Here is a 22275-nt window from a genome sequence, read left to right as displayed (position 1 = left end):
ACTGTCTCCAAAGCTTCCTAATAAAGGACACAGTAGGCGATACTACTGTGAAGGTTATAATCATGTAATGTATGAAAAACATTGTTATACTTTAAAGCCGAATACTAGATATAGTTGCTTATGCTTGAAACTGCTATAATGTTAAATGATAAGATGGCGCCTGCATCCAGGATGAGGGCAAGAAAAACAAATGCTTGGCTTGCTGCCAGAAGACAGCGCCCCAAGGTTACCACGCAGGACCGGGAGTAGCTGGCTCTATATGGCAGTGCTTAAACTTTTTCTGTTTGATTGAGATGTATCATACCAATCAGGAATGAATATGAAGACTTATGTTGTTGTTATATCACTTCCTTTCTCTGCTACTATTTAACCCCACATTGTTTTAATAAAAGTGTGTCATTATTTCCTTCTTGGTTGAGAGAGGAACTAACACCAACATAGTGTGTCTGGTGTAATTTCCTTACTGCTGGCACTCAGCCTAATTAATTAGGACAAGGACAGTTACCCAGGGTTATAGGTCAATTAGTCATAAACATGGCTTTGACCTTATTACTACAAGCAAGCATCTCTTCCCACAATGTGAATCTACTGTACAAGCCAGAACCCTCATTGTAAAATCTACCACTAATAGAAGTTGTTTCATTGTGTATAACTGTGGGCACATCTTATAAATACAGACTGATTTATTTTATGGTTAGAGTCACTCTTTAGCTGCAGTTACTATACTGTACATTGGTGTAGTCAAGTGGCTATGAGATAAAATAACAGCAGCTCTAACCTTTCTTGTCCTGGACTCCAGGAACTGCACTTTGTAATAAACTCTGCTTATTTAAGAAACCCTGCAGCGGAGTCAGCAAAATCCTAAACATGATGTGAACAGCGCCAACACCAGAGTCACGAGATTGTTTCTTTTACCTTACAGCAATCAGAGATCTTGAAAATATGAATTGATACACAGATAAAGTAGATCAGAAATTTCTCAACTTTTAAGATATACAGAGCTTATAAAAATATATAAACGTGTATGGGGAAAATTATTTGTCTTCTGTGTCTGGTTAAGCACTTCAGTGTTGGGGTGATTTCCCTGATTCAGGACCAGACACATTATCAGGTTTTTTCATACCTACAATTTTAAGGGCTATAATGTTTTTTTTTTCATTCTGGTAATTCAACAGGCTTTACTTTTATGTTGTTTATTTTTTTTTAAGATCTGGTAAAATGTAAGCACAAAAGGAGGTAAAATAAGTCTGTTATTCACGTTTCATGCTTTTTTTTTGTTTTGTTTTTTTAATAGTACAGAGTACTACTAAAAAACTTTTTGAGGCTAAAGCTATATATAGTGGGCCGCAGCGAAAAAGTGCTACAGGAAAAAACAGGAGAGTATCAGAGATAGAGGCATCCATTTTTTGTGGAGCGTGACAGTATCAAATCTTAGAATAATATCAGTCAATGATAGAAAAGGTTTCCTCCAATTGAAAGCAATATGAAAATATTTTTGGCTCAGGGGTTTAAAGGGATGGTCCTGGCAAAATTGGGCAACCTCTTTAACTTTTAAATCAGCTGGGGCATTGAAAAAATAAAAAGATTAATACTCTGGTGTCTACTCGGCGCAGTCTAGTCTTTCTGCTGAATGGGTCTCTTCCGGAGTTCCACTGAAGCCGCTGATTGGAGAGTATGAATTTCTTTTTTCACTGCCACCTGGTTGATTTAAAAGTTAAAGGTGTTGTCCAATTTTGCCTGGACAATTCCTTTAAGAGTAAGAAAGAAAATGAGGTCTGACATCAGAAAGGACTGTTGAAAAAGACATTGAGCCATTCTATCTATTGCTGTCCAAAAGCGGTGGGCGAGAGGGCAAAACCATTAAGTATGGAAAGTAGAGCCTATGGCATTGCCTTGAGGCAGAGGGATGAAACCACAGGATAAAAGTCATATATTCTCTGAGGGACCAAATAGGTTCTATGAAGGCAGGGGTTAGGGTATAGATTGGGCCTTAAATAAGATATATATATATATATATATATATATATATATATATATATATATATATATATATATATATGAGATCCCCTCTCTGCTACATGGAATAAATAGCCTTTCAAAACTAGTAGGGGTGATCTCAGGATTAAGTGGGGTGAGGGAATGCTGAAAATGGAGGGGGAGCAGGGAAAATGTAGTAGTAAAGTATTTTTTTTAGTGTAAACCCGCTGGTTACAGAGGAAATCATAAAGACACTGGAACAGAGCGTGTCTTCACCAAACACCTCGAGGGATAGGCCATCATTTTTGTAATTTAAAGGTTTTTCCAGGAGTAAAATATTGATGGATAGTGTATTTTTATGACAGGCTATTAAAGTTTGATCAGTAGGGGTCCAATATCCGAGACTGGACAATGGATACAGGAGCCCCTTCATTGCAGGTTGTCCCATTCACTTAAACATGAAATGCCCTTCAAAAAGCACCAGTTATACAAACATATGAAACCCTTTCAAAATTAATTTACTGTTAAGGTTAAGATGAGAGGTCACACAAAAGGAAAATCAGAAGCTGGCTGATAACAGTGAGCAGTAGAACCTCAGACACCTTCACCAGAGCCGATCGTGAGGCCAGATGAACTTTTGCTGAGTCTGAATTGTCACCATACAGAGTGTGAATTGTCATCCAAGCAAAGGGTCAAAACCAGGAAAAGACATTAAAGGAACAATCAGAAGACAAAAGCAATATCCAGTAGAAAACTAAGGGTCAAATCTGAACAGGTACGTCAAAGGCAGAATAAGCAGGCAAAAGTGATATCCAAAGAGCAGGCCAAGGGTCAGTACAACAATTCAAAACACACACACGGTCAGGTCTTGAGCCAAACTCGGAAGCAATTAGTTGGCAGGAGGGAGGGATCTTCCAAGGTAACCTTAAAGATTAGAGATGAGCGAGTAGTACTTGATCGAGTAGGTATTCGATCAAATAGTAGGTATTCGAAATACTCGTACTCGATCGAGTACCACTCGCTGTTCGAATGTAAAAGTTCGATGCGGAACCAGCATTGATTGGCCGAATGCTATACAGTCGGCCAATCAATGCTGGTTCTTGTCCTACCTTTAGAAGTCTTCTCCGTGCAGCTTCCCCGCGGCGTCTTCCGGCTCTTCATTCACTCTGCCAGGCATCAGGCCTGGGCAGAGCCGACTGCACATGTACGCTTGTAGTGCGGGCATGCACAGTCGGCTCTGCCCAGGCCCGATGCCTGGCAGAGTGAATTCAGACCTGGAAGACGCCACGGGGATGCTGCAAGGAGAAGACTTCTCGGAGGATCCAGCCCGACCCTCACTCATGGACTTGGTAAGTATAATTTAATCGAACGTTGCCTACCCCTGAAACGAGCATTTCCCCCCATAGACTATAATAGGGTTCGATATTCGATTCGAGTAGTCGAATATTGAGGGGCTACTCGAAACGAATATCGAAACGCGAACATTTTACTGTTCGCTCATCTCTATTAAAGATAAAGCAGCTGAATTGAGAATCCTGACATTTACTATTAAAGAAATGTAAAATATGTTCTACCATGTAAATGTCTGTGATTGAGAAATTACCCTATTTTTGATTCTATAAGATGCATCTTATAGCAAGAAAAAAATTTGCTAAAATGTGCCTAATTCTTATAGCCCAAAGTCAGGGAGGTCCATCAGTGCCATATCTTTATTTTATCTGACAACTGAACAAAAATAGAGGATGGAGAAGACTTCGTAAGACCATAACCATCCCCTTTGAGCAGGTCCTTACACCGCACAAGAAGAAGAAGCAGCAGTAAAAGGAGATGAAGGTTCTTGTAAGGCATGAGAACCTGGAGAACTGTGGGAGGAGTTAAAGGAGTTTTCCCATCTCAGGATTTCACTTCCCTCCTCCCCTTCTGTCCCCTCCCCTCCAAGAGAGAGAGAGAGAGAGAGAGAGAGAGAGAGAGATAATGTGCAGGAGCAGGGACTGAGTCATCAACCAAAGAGGTGGTCTGTAACCTAGGCAACCAGATGTAAACACTGAGGATACATACTGAGCTGTATCTGGCAAATGTATCAAGATAGATAAAGCAATGTATTGGGTAAAACACTACAGCTAGTGTAAGTTACATGTCTGGATGTGAGCCTTGAAATGGGAGCACCCCTTTAACAGTAAAAATAAATCAGTTACATGCAGCAGAGCTGTAAATGTGCGACATGACTGTATGTGTAGCAGTGTTGTGTGTGTAGCAGGACTGTGTATGAGGTTAATATGTATACTGCAGTATATATTGTTGCGTATGTGAACATGCTTAGATCAAAAAATTAAAAAAAAATCCTAAAAAGTCAGTTTGTCTGAAAGATAAGAACATTCTAAATTTAACTAAGACATTCTTAGCTACTAACTTCTTCACCTATCCTAGTAGACTAAGAAAGGAGACACTGGCTTGACAAACTGCACACTCATAGGGGTTAGGGCTTCCATAATCCAAATACTAAAATTAGACTGTTAGCTCTGTGAATTGGGAAGCAGCTGCTAGAAAAATGTTAAGATTGCACTTTCTCCCATACATGTACATTACCCATAGGGCGGACCCTGACTGTGGTGTACTTTAAATCCCCATAAAAGGCAAGCAACTTTTATTCACTAGAAATTCCCACTTATATTCCAAATAAACAGCACGCCACACATCCACATATGTGATGAATTTGGATTTAATTGCTAAATATAATTTGATTTTGAATGGGCTGCTGTTTTACATTCCCATACAATACTTACGAAATACACACGCTCATACTTCACCCTGGGAGCATTTGGACAGGCAGTCCAAGATGGGAATGTAACATAATATAAACCCTGTAATTTGAGTAATTCACAATGTTGTTTTACTCATTTTTCAGATTCCACTCCCCTCCATTATTTGTAGATTAGGAGCATTTACCAGATGCCAAAAAAGGTGGAATTTCCTCTGTATTTTAAAAGGAGAATAAAGGAAATGTAAGCAATTTTTGTGCAAAATATTCATATTTCAGTAATGCTGTAGACATTATTGTCTATAATAGGATTTATGTTGAAAATAATCTGATTTATTTAATTTCAGGCATTTGATTTGTAGATATGGTTTGAATTCTAATCTGATGTGTTTGAACTGGATACAGGCCGAAGTATGTTTGCTAAATAATATATGTACTGTATACTGATTTACACTGGGCAATAATTGAATCAGGAATCAGGTTTACCCACTGGCACTCTCACATGCAGTATTTTGTTCAGTGTTTCCAACCAGTATTTATAAGACTGCCATGGGTCTAAAACATGGAAAATGTACAATATTAGGTTTTGGGTTTTTTTTCTGAATAGTTTACACTCCTGGTTTTGGCTTACAAGCACTGATGCTAATATGCTGATACTACTTTATGTGTCGCAGTCCTCTGCAAGCGATCCAGGACAGTATATTCATAATACATATTCTCCCTCTTCCACACCAAACACCGATTCATGATAGCTTACTCCTTATGAATAGTAATAGGAAGCCTATATCATAAATACGTTGACTTTCTCAGTCACAGCAGGAGGAAAGGGGGGGGGACCTGGAGCGTATCTAAACAAAACACTTATTTATTGATTTCCTAATGTAAATGATTTCATAATGTAAATGAAACAATAGTATACCTGTTCCCAAATAGTGACCCTAATGCTCCAGGTACACCCCTGGCTCATTTTACACCGCCATCCATGAGATGAGGTGAGCCTCTGGCCTCAGACAGCACTTTCCTAAGAGTAGATAGGGTGGCAGCTCAGCCTGGAGCCTTGTATTCCTGTACAGCTCTGTGTATGTGGGAAAAACTACATCATTCACATGACTGGGTTCATCGCCTGTGTCCTGGCCTAGTATTAACAGCCAGCACACAACCCCACAGACTTTAACTGATCTATCCACACAACTGTTGTAATAAATATTACTTGCTATTCCTTAGCTCTAGTTCATAGATCCCTCAACAGACTCATGTCTTTGTGGAACTTGATAAATTGTATTACCCTTGAGTGTGCACTCGGCCATGAAAAAAGTACTTCCTTCACGGCTAAGTGCAGGACTCTGTTGTGTAAATATATCTTATGTGTGATTATAGCGATCCTGATATTCCCATATGTATGAAGGGTTCCTGTTCCGGTCTTCTTTATCCTACTTTATCTTTACAGGTTCTGTGGATAATAGCACTCCTTAAGGAGAGATCAGGCATATGGAGTTTTACAAAAGCCTTTTTCGCTTTACTGGGGGGATTATGGGAAAATATGCAAATCGATTTTCCAAGATGTAAAACAAATTTGCATATTTTTCCATTTGAACACAGGAATACAGGATGAAGAACACATCATGTAATTATATTACATGCCCAAAGGTGTTGCAGAAAGAAGTGAGTTTGTGAGCTGTATATGTACTCTGTATATATGTACTGTAAGCTGTACCTTTGTTACATCTGTATATATTTATATCTAAAGCTGTACCTTTGTTACATCTGTATATATTTATATCTAAAGCTGTACCTTTGTTACATCTGTATATATTTGTATCTATCTACCCATCCTGATGTAGCAGTTATTACAAATACAGGAGGTGTGATGCATTGCCTCTCCTGTGACTGCAGGAGGTATTTGTCAATTCAAATTAATGCCATCTTATGTCCCCCACTACCCACAGACACAATAGGCATCCAACATTTGCTGGTTTAGCGTACTGTAGATAAATGAGGTTACTGGCAGTCACAGACCTACTTTCATTGACCGCTACTAAACCCCATCATACAGCAAGTTCATGGTTGCCCTTGCGGCTTTAGGAGTCCCTGCATTCACTTCATGGTCTGTTGCATGGGACCTTCCATAATACACCATAATTATTAATAACTCATGGCCCTATAGTTTCTATTGGATGTTTTATACCACACTGTACAACACGTGCAATATAAACTCTGAGTCATGGAGTTCTGCAGGTTTTGCAGGTTCTGAAGAAACTTTGACTACTACAGATTTGAGGACTACTTGGGCAATTGAGTTGTTTGGCAAAGATTTTATTTCAATACATTTTTTTTTTGTTTTGTGTTTTTTATTATTGCATTAGTAATAGATTACTGTCAGCGCCGCACCTCCCATGAGGCGACCTGAAGCGACCGCTTCAGGCGGCGCTATGCCGGGCCCCGGGGGTGGGTGGCATTTTTGCTGACCTAAGCAAGTCCAGAACAAGCTGTCCTGGACTGGCTTAGCGTCACCATCTCGGCAGCCCGGCACGGGAAGCGAGCGGTGGATTGGGGAGGCTTTGTGGATGCAGCGCTCCTCCACCGGCCTCCCCTGACGCTCAGGCAGAGAGAAGGTCCTCTCCCTGCCTGCTAACTCCGCCCTGCCCCCTTCGCTCTGCCCCCTCCTCCCGGTGGGAGGGGGGGGGCGGCTTTCTGTCGTCCGCCTCAGGCAGCATAAAAACTATGACTAAGAACGCTTAGTTCAAAACGCGTCAGTCTGTTCTGTTCCACGTCTGAACTCTTTTTTCCTTGGTACACATTTGTGTTTTAATGGAATTCATTCAATAAAATAAAGACAAAGTAAATATTTTTAATCGGGAAAAGTCTGCTGAATCATCCTTCTTTTGCGTTGGACATTCTATAAAAACTAGGTTCACCCCTGATTACTGTAGACAATGAATTGCGATTCACGAGTAGACCTTGACAACATGTGTGATAAAATATACACCGTAGCATATAGCTGGGCGCAATGTACTACAGAAGTCTTCTGATGATAAATACACTGATGAGCAAAAGGGTAACAATATTTTGATTGGGTTAAGGTCTGGGGATTGTGGGGACCAATCCAGCACCTCTACTTTATTGTCATTGAACCATTTCTTCATTAATCTCAGTGTATGCTTTGAGTTGTCGTCCTTTTCATATGCATTGAACACAAGTGTACCAATAAACTCCTCTTGTAGGAAACTCACATATAACTCAGCATTTAGACCACCATCAATCATGATCAAATATCCAATGCCTTTGGCTGTGAAACAACCACCAAACTTGACCGTTCCTTCAATTTCTTGATCTGTTAGCCCCTCTTCCCTTTTTTCCTCCAGATACATTGGCACCTATCAGAACCAAGTCTCAGCGCTCCAAATAACCTGTTTCCAATCTTCTACTATCCATTTTTCGCATTTTATTGCAAACTTTAGTTGATGCTTCTTATGAGAATATTGAAACCGAGGCTTCTTCACCTTTTTTCAGGCCACCATTCCAGACTTCTGTAACGCTCATCGCATAGTGATTGAATGGTTGTCTGTGATCTCTCTATTATGAAGCATAAGCTGCGTTTGTCGCACTAGATAGAACTTGTTGACTCTGATATTTTGCTTTTGAATAGGTGGAGTGACTTATTCATATTTTTCCAACTGTCATGGCACTGACAAGATTCAGTTTGTCAATTTCCTTGGCTGAGACCACTATCAATGAACTGGATAATGTTTTTTCATGGCTGATCCTCGATTTGAACCAGTGACCTTTCGCTTGGGAATCAACCCTAAAACACACTGACCTATTAGGCAATGGGAGAACAGGTTGCAATTTGTATTATACAAGAAGAAAAAGATTTTTCCACCACCAGGAGCAAAACAGTAACAATGCAGTTACATGGCAAGAATCTGTATATGTAATGATATGCTAAATAGTTTCAAGTCAAATTTATGTATGAGATAGCCAATATGATTGTCTAGAAACTGATGGTGGTCTCACATTGGAAGGAGTAGTGCTGCAGAGTTTGTCCTACTTTTAACTTCAGAAAGCTAAAAGGTTGGAGTATTACACAATAGGAGCATTGGTGGCTGGCATTATTTGCTAAGTATAGTTATTTTCGAGTGTCTATGTGACACCAGTTAGGGGGCGTTCACACTACCGTCAGTGTCCGACAGGTAGTGTCCGCTCCTAGTGTCCGTTCAAAATCTCGCACGGACATTAGGAGCGGACACTAGCTGTGTCTGTGACACTTGTCATTCATTTAAAAGGCGATCGGGTGTGTTCTTTTGCACTCCGTGCCCTTCCTTCACTGTCCGCATGTAAAGATGTCCGACTTTTCAAGCAGACAGAAAAAACCTACATGTCGGGTGAATGACAAGTGTCACGGATACAGCTAGTGTCTGCTCCTAATGTCCGTGCGAGATTTTGAACGGACACTAGGAGCGGACACTACCTGTCAGACACTGACGGTAGTGTGAACGCCCCCTTACGGTAGGGTACACTGTGTGTGTAATAAGTATTTTCAAGGATGCTGTCTATATGGCACTATTACAGTATTGGTGGACACATTACTAGGGGCATGAAAGGAATGATGGAAATGTAAAGAACCTAAGACACTTGTATGGCAAACTGCAGAATCAACTTGTGCCTTGAAGGGATCATGGCAGTTTGCTTTGATTGGAAAAGATGAGGAAATAAAATGTTTGTGATTGCATCAGATTAATGTCTTCGCCTGGGACCTACAGGGCTACTTTAACACATTTCTGGGCCCAGTGCAAAGATTTCATGAGTGGACCCCCATCATCACCATTTTGACATATCCAGCACAAATTATGATGCCCCTCAGTGAATCCCACATAGTACAGTATAATGCCCCTGCAGTGGTATCACACAATAACCTGTCTCTCCCAGTGGGCCCTTACAATAATTTCCCCCTCCAGTAGCCCTTACAATGTAAAGTCCCTCTCCTACTGTGCTTACAGTATAATGTCTCCCTCTATTTGCCTGGCTTGACCCCATATTTTCATGTCTCCCTCTGGACTATCCCTAGTTTCATGTCCCCTTCCTGGTTGTCTTCACAGATTCATGTCCCCCTCCTAGTTGCTCCCACAGCTTCATGTCTTCTTCCTTGTGCCTCCACAGTTTCATGTCCCGTTCCTGGTTGCCCCCAAACTTTCATGTCTCCTTCCTGGTTGCCCCCAAAGTTTAATATTCCATTCCTAGTTGCCTCAACAGATTCATGCCCCCTCTGGGTTGCCCGCACAGTTTCACGTCCTGCTCCTGGTTGCTCTCAAAGTTTCAAATCCCCTTCTCAATTGCTCCCACAGTTTCATGCCACCTTCTTGGTTTCCCCCACAGTTTCATGTCCTTTTCCTGGTTGTCCCTGCAGATTCATGTCCACCTCCTGGTTGCCCCAACTGTTTCATGTCCTCTTCAAGATTGTTAGAGCCCAATATGTAAATATGTACCACCGTTTATGGTATTGTGTGCAGTGGCATGTGTCTAATCCTGCGGCATGTGGAACTGTGCGCAGACGTGTGTATCTAATCCTCTGGCATGTGGTACTGTGTTAAGATGTGTGTATCTAATCCTCTGGCTTGTGGTACTGTGTGCAGCGGTGCTTATCTAATCCTCCCGCGTGTGGTACTGTGGGAATATGCGCGTAGCTAATCCTCTGGCATGTGATATTGTGTGCTGACCTGTGTTTCTAATCCTCTGACATGTGGAACTGTGTGCAGACGCGCATATCTAATACTTTGGCATGTGGAACTGTGTGCAGACGCGTGTATCTAATCCTCTGGCGTGTGATACTGTATGCTGACCTGTGTATCTATCCTCCAGCGTGTGGTACTTTGTGCAGACGCATGTATCTAATCCTCTGGCATGTGATACTGTGTGCAGATGCACGTATCTAATCTTTAGCCATGTGGTACTTTGTGCAGACGTACGTATCTAATCCTCTGGCATGTGATACTGTGTGCTGACCTGTGTATCTAATCCTTCAACGTGTGGTACTGTGTGCAGATGTGCGTATCTAATCCTATGGGTTGTGGAACTATGTGCAGACATGCATATCTAATCCTCTGGCGTGTGGTACTGTGCGCTGGCCTGTGTATCTAATCCTTCAGTGTGTGGTACTTTGAGCAGACGTGCGTATCTAATCCTTTGGTGTGGGGAACTGTGTGAAGACGCGTGTATCTAATCCTCTGGCATATGTAACTGTGTATCTAATCCTTCGGGTTGTGGAACTGTGTGCAGGTGCGCATAATTTAATCCTCTGGCATGTGGAACTGTGTGTGCAGATGCGCATATCTAATCCTCTGACATCTGATACTGTGTGTTGATCTGTGTATCTAATCCTCTGATGTATGTATCTCAGTTTGTATATCAGTGTTGGATCGTACATGTGGAGTGACCTTGTGTATTGCAGTTGGAATATGAGTGAAAGACTTGCAGGTTTGTTTTGGCTAATGGGGTGTCAGGGTGTTGGGAAAGCTGTATCTCCAGAATGGTACATCCAAGTGAGTTGGATTCTTGAATTAAACCTTTCCGGACACCTGAAGTATCTGTATGTCAAATTTGGTGAAGATCAGTCCTGTCGTTTGGTCGCGCATAGAGAACAGACAGACAGACAAGAATTCATTTTTATAATATAGAGAGATATATATTACTGTACACAACAATAATACAATATTAGAAAACCTACAAGTTTAAGCAAAAGGTTCTTAATTCCATAACACTGGGTGCAAGTATGCAGAATATTATTCCAGTGCTGACAGTAGGTTGCCCTCTTGTGGCAGGTTCTGAGTATGCACATAATATTGTACAATCCTGATTCTACCTAAAAATGTAGTTTCATGGATTCCCACCTTACATTAAATGTATTACCAACGTAAAAGATTTAGTCCAACATAAATAACACTAAAAGCTAAAAGTAGAGAAATTCTAATTTCATTTACTGACCCAAGGGACACTTGAATTTTAATGAACCAGAAAAAAATACAAAACAAGAAATGTTAACTATTTTCAGACTTTTTTCCATAGTGATAGAGTTAAAATCTTTAGATAAAGCTTCTTGCTGTCTGGATTTTCTGTTGTTACTGACCCTAATGACCATTTCAATTTGCCATCTCTATGCAATGGCTTCTGTCCCTTAATCGTGAATTTCAACCTTTTGTTTTTACAAAAAAGATCTCAAGTATACAATAGGTGATTATAAAGAAAGAATAGATTTTAGTTAAATACGATGTATAGAATGGATGATAAACATGTCATTTGCATTAGAGATGATGGGTGGAGGTCATGGATACACCCAATGCAGGTCTGTTTCACCTGTACATGCAGGAATGGATTAAGCACAAATCCTTGATATACATATTGATTTGCATTTCCATTCTTCATTAATGCAGGCTTTTCTTTTAACACTATATCTGCTTTGCATTTTGCATAGCTTTTATCTCATCGGTCAGGTGATTAAACATGGCAATGATAAGGAATGAGCATTCTTAGGAAATACTTGTTCCCAATAATTGGTATTATTCTCACATACTAATAAGGTACTGTCATTAATTTGATTATGACAGGCTCACTTTAAACCCATTCATCACATAAGAGGAAAACTGGCAAGGGTCAAACTAGAAGCTTGTATTCACCTTATCTATATTTCCATGCATTTTATTGTCACTTTGACATTAGTGTTAACTCTATTTGCCTTATAGAGCTAGAAATAGGCTAGATAGAATCCTTGACGCCATGACAGTTTCATACATTATGTTTCATACCTGTTTTAGACCAGGGCCCCACGTTGTAAAAACATAGTGTTTTGGACACAGCAGAAACGCCACAGCAAAAATCTCTGAATTTTATATTATCTGCAAAAGTGGATGGGACTCTGGCTACCCCCATCCACACAGTGCAGAAAAAAATCTGCAGTGGAAATCGCAGCATTTCAATTATATCTACAAAAATGCTGGCGTATTCCATATAGATACAGCAGAGTAGAGGCAGAACGTCCGCAAAGGAAAACTTACCATGAAATTCCATTTTTATTACGTATATAAATGTTAATAAATTAATTTATTATGTATATAAATGTTAATAAATTAAAATTCAATCAACTATAAACTGATTTCAATTCAACACAAAGAAATTGAGAAGAATCTTACCTAAATATTGTCCTTTTCCTTCTCTAAATGGTGGCCCTAAAGGTCCTTTTATCATTGGATTTACATATTTCATTTGAGGATATCCTCCTCCTGCCGGTCCACCGCCAGATACAGATCCCACTGCAGCCACCAAAAGGAATAAAGTGCTACGTCCCAGGGACATCTTTACTTCACACTGTGAATTGAAATTGAATTAAGAGTTTAGGATCTTTGGAATAGTAAGATATGTTCAAAGGTAAGTTCTCCCACAATATACAGTATAACCTTCATTTAGTATATTGGCTTGTATGGTGGGAAAACAGCCCAAACTCACTTCTATCTCAGATAATCCAGTTCTGATGCTTGGAAGATGAATTCACTTGGCTAGGAACACAATGTACAATGAACAAACAACTACCCCAATAATCCAACAGTCCAAGAAGGCATCAAAAAATGACGGAAAAAAAACAAAACTTAGCCTCTAATGTCTCTCATAAAACTGGATGCATGCCAAATCAGTAATGGTGGAAAAACATCACAAAATCGCTTACATGTTTCAAGATACAATATCCCTTAGTCATATCATAGTTTATGCTATGACTCCCTCCTTGGACTGCTGGATTATTGGGGTAGCTGTTAGTTCACAGTTTATATATACTTTACCCTGGCAGTCATAATACTAAATGATTCTGATTATATTTCTAATAATTGTCAAGTGCAGTATTGTAATGTCCTTGTGGATACTGAAATCCTCACTATCTACATCCTACCTGGCAAGTATGTGTGTATGTGAGTGAACACTGACTTACTGTATGTGTTAAAGTTCTCAGAAGGGTATTTTATAAATTTGAACTGAAACCTTAGAAACAGATTGCTACATACAAACACAAGCATGCATGTTTAACTTGTACAGATGTGTCCTACTTTATGTCCATCAGAAGATGACCAGCTTTTCAAATCAACACAATTTCACAATATGATCTCACTGGATGTCTATTATATATTGGTCTATATGTGGCCACATAGTGGTTATGCTGTGATTTGCAGCCTATCAATGGTTTTTCTAGCATGCCACATTATTGCTTTGAACTGGTTTCATAAGGAAGAATCCTTTACCAAATTTGTGCTACGGTATTTGTAAATGTCACTTCTATCTAAATATATCCCAAAACCCCGTCAAGAGGGCATCACAAGATTGAAATTGTCCAACAGTAAAATTATTATTGTTAATAAAGGCCTCCACTTAGCTATAGGCAAGGCTATAAATCTGTAAAGACAGAGTATGTAGAAGCTATAGAGACCTTGGATAGAGTATCTCTATTTTGGTTGGTGACATCACTTTTCCTATTACATGGCCAAAAGCTAAGCAGGAAAATTCCTTTTTTGAAGAAGTATATTGTTGACAAATACTTTCGTGCTTGAAATTTGTGAGCTCTTCAGAATTTTTTATATGTCTGCATAAATTGTAACCTAAAAGTATAGCAATTTTTTGCACAAATCCTAAGAGTAGATAAAGAGATCCATATAAAAAATATGTATAACAAATATTAGTTTTTGCAATTTATTTATAGTAGTAAAAGTAAAATATCACATACCCATAATTGGCAAACTTGTGAACCTTTGCTTTCAGTATCTAGTGCGACCCCTGGTTGCATCTAAACATTCCTGGTAATTGTTTAGTCCTGCACATCAGCTTGAAGCAATTTTATCCTATTGCACAAAACAGCTTCAACTCTGCTATGTTGTTGGGTTTCATCCCATGAACTGACTGCTCACTTTGGGTTCTTCCACAACAGTTGCATTATATTACGGTCAGGACTTAAACTTGGCTATTCCAAAATGTTAACTTCATTCTCATTGTCATGCTGCATGAACCACTTGAGATTCAGCTCGCAGACAGATGTCCTGACCTTTTCCCTTAGAATTTGCTGGTATAATTCAGAATTCATTGTTCCATCAATAATGGCAAGGCATCCTGGCTCAGATGCAGAAAAACAAGACCATCATCTTGTTTCACAGATATGAGGTTTTGATACTGGAACTCAGTGTTCCCTTCTCCAAACATAGCGCCTTTCATTTAATCCAAAAAGCTCTCTTTTTTGTTTCATCCATCCACAATATAATGTTTAAAGAGATGGACAGCAAACTGCAGATGGGCATCAAAGTTCTTTTTCAAGAGCAGTGGCTTTCTCCTCGTAATCCTGCCATGCAGACCATTGTTATTCATTGTTTTCCTGATGGTGGACTCATCAACATTAACCCCTTCTCCACATCCGCCATTATAGTATGGTAGATGCCAGGTCATTAAAAAAGGCGACCACTCTGCTGCAGTGTTGCCACTGTTCTACAGCAGAGACCCAGGCTAATACCTGCAATCAGAGTTCACTCTATTTGCGGGCATTGCAGGTCAGGACCTCTATCAACAAATAAAAAAAATGGAGAATGGCACTGCAGGCAAACTCCCACATGGCGAGATTGCAGGAGCTGACCTGTTCACATGACAGCCGGGAGCCTTATGAAGGTTCCCAGGCTTGTCATTGCATATTAGCTATTGAGGCTGGTGTATGACCAGCCTCGACAGCTATATAGCGAATCTCCCATAGATGGTAATACAGTTGTATTGCAGTCTATGGGACTCGCAATGAAATGATTACAGATTCAAACCACCTGGGGGGGCTAATAAAGTATATATATAAAAAAAAAGTAAATTTCAAATCGCCCCACTATCCCTAGAATACATATAAAAGTAAAATGTTACTGTGAAACACATTAGGTATCACTGTAAGGATGTTTCAAAGTGATAGTAATTTGGATCTGAATTTATGATGATTCTGTTGGATTTTATCCTCACCTGTAATTTTTTTCCTGTTCAAAGATTGTCACTATTTGCAATTACAGGGAATGGCGATGGAGGATAGCTGTGTCCAATGCCAACTTATTTTTGAGAACATGGGAGAACAAAGTTCTTGTAGAAGACCCAAGAAAAAATTCCTATAATGTTTAAAACTGGATTAGCTACATAGAAAATGTCCTTTTCATCTGGAAAGGGTCTATCAATGAACTTGAGGTATTTATGAGAGAACTTAATGATAACAAATTAAACAAAGCTGACATAATAGTGCGAGAGATGTGGAGTTTTTAGACATCGGGATTTTGGTGAATGAAGTCTGGCATATTGAGACTGATATATAGGAAACCTACCTCTGTCAATTCTCTTTTGCATGCAGAATACATACACCCTCCATACATCATTAAAGTAACAGTAGTTGGTTGATTCTTAAGGAGGAGAAGTGTGTGCTCCAAGAAAAACAAGCTGAAGACGTGAGAGGTCAGTTTAAGGGTCAGGGTTATAGTAGCAAATAGTTCAATAAAGGCTACTGGAGAGCAATGAAAACTGCAAGAAGGATTTAATGTTCTGCTTATTTGAATAGGGAATCGGGATGAAAGGTCAAAAGAATAGAGCAGCGGTCCTGAATAAGGAATACATCATTGCAAATTGTGCTGACAGCCCTACAAGATACTGTGATTAGTTTATCTCTCAGTTTTGTGCTGACAGACTCCCTTATACATAAGGGTAAAGTTGTTTAGAGAGTCATTGTTACATACTGGGGTCCTGGTATTTTTTGGCCATGCTTAGCAAAGCTGTCTGTTTCTTGAGCTCTTTAACACTTAGTAACAAAATTCATAGTCTGCCTTTTAGACACTGCATGACTTTTAGACTAAAATCCGTAAATTCTGCTTGCCTAAGTATGTGAAAAAAGCATTTATCCAGCTCATAGATGTGGTTAAAATAGCTTTACTGCACAGTCGGGTGGAGGTGTAGAAATATAAGAGTGTTTTTAAGTTTTTAAAGCACACATGCAGTGATTGAAATATTACATCTGGGAAAAGTCTGTGTTATGTGTGGGGAGCCAAGGCTGGCAATTGTTCGAATACCAGCAGTAGGAGGAGGCCCAATATATATGCTTTTACAAATATCACAGTGTAAAAAATATGTAAAAAAAAAAAATGTACAAAAAGGAAAGACAAAAACATGAGTATCTATAACAGTCGCCTTTGTAATACAGGAGACCTTGATTGACTTTTCTACTTAACAGTGTCCTCAATGCCTTCTCTCATATTAATCTGCCTAGCCATCATATCTTCTTATTAACCTTATACCTTATTTTTCATTTGTCAATTTAGTTCATTAGATTGAAAGCAACTTCTGTTTGTCTATTGTGCAGCCTCAGAATTTGCTTATCATATTGTGTCTGCTAGCACCTTTCTGTTCAGGCATTGGGCTCATAATAGAGTTATGAAAACTGACCTGTACAGCACTTCTTTTATATGGTGATGTAAAAGAGATTCATGTATACTTAAACCCTTCATTTGTCTGTGTATATATTATTTTTATTTGTTATATCAAGAAAGATAAACAGGCCTGTAATGCATCTGAACTGGGACCCACTGTGTCTCTGAGTTAACTTAAGGCTATTTCTGAATGTGTTGTCTAAATAGTCCCCTAGTCATCATCGTTTAATCCCTGAACAGGGATCTAGACACTACGAAAAGCGGCCATCAGGTTGTTACCTCTATTAGTAATCTCTGTTCATTACCAGATGACCCATAAGAGCATCAAGATGGCGCCGCACTGAGTGGCTGCCTCGATACAGAGCTCCAAGCTGAGAGCAACCTTTATCTTCCTTTTCATTCTTTTTGTCTGTATCTTCAAGAATCCTCTAACCAAGCAAACTAGCACTATGAATTAGCAACTATAAATCGAATGGAAGACCCTGTGGAGTATTTTTTTTTCTTTTTGTTTCTATTGTTAAAGCATGGACAAGACTCAAGACCTGATTCAGCTGGAGTTTTCCTGTTTGCACATGTGCCTGTTACCATCCCCCAGGAGCTAAGGACAGCATGGACACCATGCGGCATGGAGGAGAAACCTGCATGGAAGTGTGGACTTCTTCTTTCAAGGAGATGATTTTTGGCGTCTGTTGCTGATGTGTGAAGATGCCTACAGCTGATTGGTATTTCTGTCTTTGACTGTGGACACGTGGGACTCTGTTACAGCCTGGGAGCCTACCATCACCCACCTACCCCATAAGTTTATGGAAGCTTGGCAAGAGAGCAGCACCATGTATACCTGGATGCCTTCAGACTTCTTTGGGCAGTAGAACACTTGTGATGTAGGACATTTGGGGCATTTTTTTGTGGTTAATGGACAATAGTGCTGATGCAAGATACTGAACTATCAGCTGTGAGCATGAGATCTCACTACCTACCAAAGGAACTACCACATGTTATCATGATAGCTGCCTATGTCCCCACCTTTGCAAAAATGTTTCTGCCTGTTACATCTACATGCTGTGACCCCCTCCTCGTGTCCTCCAACCACGGTCAGGCTGTATTATTAACATCACTCCGCACAGAGAACTAAATGGTCCTGCAGTGTGTCTGTGTTTCTTTCATTTTTAGTTGCCATGATTCCTAGGATTTCTGTATCTGCCATGAGCTTGTATGTGTTTTTCTCTCTTGTTATATACTACTGTACCATCTATGAAACTGTATCACTGAAATTTCCCCATTGTGGGACTATTAAAGGATTATCTTATCTTATCAAGGTGACATGCAGAGATGACTTTACATGGACAATGTAAAGTCTGGACAGGCAGAGTTGTGTGAAATTTTAATCAGGCAATAAGTCATGACAGAAATCAGGATAGGAGGAGGTGGTTCATGGTCAGATAGACAGGCAGAGATCAAACGCGGGTGGTCAGAGTACATAGTGGCAGAAAAGCACCTTCACAGGAACTAGACAAGCTTGTAACCCTTTTGTTCAGGCGTTATTCCATAGGGGAAGGTACCTTATAAATTTCAAGGACAAACATGATAAATTGGTGACAGATGAAACCATGCATGCACTAGCCCGTTAAGAGTCAGACAGAACATCTTTCATCTGCTGCACTAAGTTTCCTTGGCTAACATTGCCTATTTCTTGGTACTTCTTCAAATTTGGCTAGAACAGAAGGCAGTTTTTGTGATAGGAAGGACATCTGACTGCCTCTAAATGTATTGTGCAGCAGGACAATGACCTCAACCAAATAGCCACTGCCATGAACAGCTACCTTCAGGATATAGAACAACAAGGAGTCCTGAAGATGATGATATTCCCCCCACCGAGCCCTGATCAGAACATCAAGTTTGTCGTAGATTCCACAAAGACACAGAATGATATTGTTTGAGGTTTTCCTTACAGTAACTGGAACAACTTCCCTGCCAAGTTCCTTCAACACTTTGTTCAAGTGTACATAGAAGAATAGGTGCTGTTTAAAGGCAAACAAACGTTGATAGACATACATAGTAGAATCCAAGGTATTCCACAAGTAAAAGCCAGGGTGTACTCCTTGAAAGTTATAGACTGGAGCCCGAAGGTACGAATGATTAAAATTTTATTAAGATTACGCATTTCGGGGTATACAGGACGTTCTACAAATGCAACCCCTTCATCAGTTATCTGGTATGTTCCCTGGCGATACTACGAGAGATCTGATGAAAGGTTTGTGATGTTAGAATACCCTGTATATCCCCCGAAACACGTACTCTTAATAAAATTTGAATCATTCGCACCTTCGGGCTCCAGTCTATAATTTTCAAGGAGTGCGCCCCCCGGCTTTTACTTGTGGAATTCCTTGAAATCTACTACATGTGTCTGTATCCTACAGCCTGGTCTTTCTTGACGGCCGTTATCAAGGTGGTGGCGACCTCTAAAAGGTTACTAGCCGCCTAATTTACTACATCCTCCAAGGAAGGAGTGATTATTTCATGATCTAGATGAAAGATCGTGGACCCACTAAGATTTATTAATCGTGGTTCCGTCACAAGGAAGCGCATCCTCTCTGCATTGCTGAGATCAAATTTGCAAACGGTGATAGATATCCGCCAGCATCTTTAAAAAAATGATGGAAATCCCTCAATAGAGATAGCTGACACCACGTATCAACCCTAACAAGGGGCTTCAAGTCAGATAGACAGATATTATATTTTATATACACATATGGCATATATTTATATATGCCAACTTTGTAAAAATGCCTTGTGCTGAGCTAAGTTGCAGCCAGCATTACAGTCTGAGGCTTCACTTGCTGACTGTCACTGGAAACAGTCTACATATTTGATGTCACACAAATTTCTACCTGGCTAGTTGAGCCCCTGTAATGCAATTTCATGGTAAGTTTTCAATAAATATTGTCCCTAGTGTAAACCTGCACTTGAATACAGATCATCACACTGAGCCAAAAGGGAATACTATGAACTTGCAGCGTAGTCATGGACTATAATACAGCCAGTAAATCAGGATCAAAACAGTTGAGGCCAGCAATGTTTTTACAAATAAACTTAAAGGGGTTTTCCGGGCAAAAATTATTATTATTATTTTTTTTTAAAAAGCTCTGTTAGTGCTAATAATGGGTTAATAATATCTTTAGCAGTGCTTTGAGTCATTACTGGGTATCTCTGGGAGTACCTAGCATCTGCATTTGTTTATTGGGTGTAGCTTCCTGCTGCAATGCATTCTGGTAGTTGTAGGCTCTCACACTATCGCTCTCTCACTCCTCCCTCCATCTCTAACACCCCCTCCCTGTCTCCCTAGCTATTCCTCACATTGCTAGCCCTACCCAATTCACTCAGGCCCCCCCCCCCAACCTATTATACTTTATGGGTAAAGCTCCCAGCTTCCGCAATAGAGATGCACTGACGGCTTCAGTGCTAAGCCAGGACTCTGGCTCTGTTGCGCATGCAAGTGCCGATGTCAGGGAAGGAGGAGGAGCCGTTCCCCAGGGAGGGAAGCCTAGACAGGAAGAAAATAGGTAAGTATGATGGAGTGAATGGGGGGAAGGAGTAGTGATGATTCATTTCTGGAAATGGGAAAACGGATCGTCACTGGATAATCAGAAATTATTATTTTTTATTTGTATGGGTAAATATACATTTTTGATTAATTATGTAATTAAGAAAGTAGGTGGGGGGAGGGTGTTTAGATTAGTTTAGGGTTTTATAGTTATTCCAGACAACACCTTTAAAGGGGCTTCTATCAGCAAAATCATGCTGCTAGAGCCCCACATATGCGTGAATAGCCTTTAAAAAGGCTATTCAGGCACCGTAAATGTTATATTAAACTACCCCCCAGTTTTAAAATAAAACCCTAAAAAAAAATGTTATCTACTTACGCATCGTGCACGATGGGCGGGCATTCAGGGTGCGCTGTCTTCTTCATCCACGCCTTCTCTTCCTCCGATGTCCTCCAGTCCCGTCTTCCTCCGGCGCTCGCGAACTGTCATTGATAAAAAAAAATGGCCTGGGTGCATGCTCGGTAGCCGTAGTAGAAGCCGCGTGCTACTGTGCATGCGCCCAGGCCATTTTTTTTTTATCAATGTCAGTTCGCGAGCGCCGGAGGAAGACGGGACCCGAGGACATCGGAGGAAGAAGAGGCGTGGATGAAGAAGACGGCACACCATGAATGCCCGCCCAGTGTGCACGATGCGTAAGTAGATGACATTCTTTTTTAGGGTATTATTTTAAAACTGTGGGGTAGTTTAATATAACATTTACGGTGCCTGAATAGTCTTTTTAAAGGCTATTCACGCATATGTGGGGCTCTATCAGCATAATTTTGATGATAGAGCCCCTATAAGCATAAAACATTTTTTTTTTTATGTAGAGTAATTCTATGTGCAAATAGTAAGGGTCAAGACAACACAGGGATGTAATCTGCAACAGAAAATACAGTATCAGTTCCAGATTCACCATGGAATTTGTGGTAAAACCTGCTGCAAAAGCTGCATGTTTACTTATGGATTTTCTTACGATTTCACACAGATTTTATACATTGCAAAAGGTGAAATCCATGGTGAAAATCCACAAAATAATTTGATATATTGCAGATTTAAAATCAGCGCCTTGGGTCAATTTCCTAAAATCTCATACCTTAGGCTGCTAGTGCAAAGGATGTGGGTTTTTAATCTGCAATGACTGCATAGACATATCTTAATATACAAGCTTTCAACAACACTTAGACACGGACATATAATTATAATAGCTATCACTGTGTCACATATTACCTGGCTCTTCAGAATCAACTGTTTATACTTATAAAAGCCACTTGGAACAGCGCTTTAGATTTACTTTTTTGCTGCATTTTTTCGAGCCAAAGCCAAGATTGGTTACTAAAGGAAAGGGAAATATATAGGAAGTACTTCTAAACCTCAGCAAAATCTTAGGATGCGTCATTTCACAATACTTGCAAAGTGGATGGTATTCTGGCTAATCCCATCTACACATTGCAAAATAAATATTTGTGTAATAGTATAATAGGGACAGAAAGTCCGCAAAGGAAAA

At 40.0% G+C, this 22275-nt stretch overlaps 1 protein-coding gene across 1 annotated transcript in view; it reads right to left on the bottom strand.

Moving 5' to 3' along the window:
* COL8A2 (collagen type VIII alpha 2 chain) overlaps positions 1-22275 on the bottom strand; it is a 121217-nt gene that overhangs the window by 4208 nt on the left and 94734 nt on the right. The window contains exon 3 of the mRNA XM_075264528.1: positions 12916-13090. Coding sequence (XP_075120629.1) covers positions 12916-13078 — 163 coding nt within the window. The 5' untranslated portion in view covers positions 13079-13090. The remainder of the gene's footprint in view (positions 1-12915; positions 13091-22275) is intronic.

This window comes from Leptodactylus fuscus, chromosome 2, assembly GCF_031893055.1.
Source record: "Leptodactylus fuscus isolate aLepFus1 chromosome 2, aLepFus1.hap2, whole genome shotgun sequence".
Lineage (NCBI taxonomy): Eukaryota > Metazoa > Chordata > Amphibia > Anura > Leptodactylidae > Leptodactylus > Leptodactylus fuscus.
This window is presented reverse-complemented; position numbering and strand designations above follow the sequence as displayed.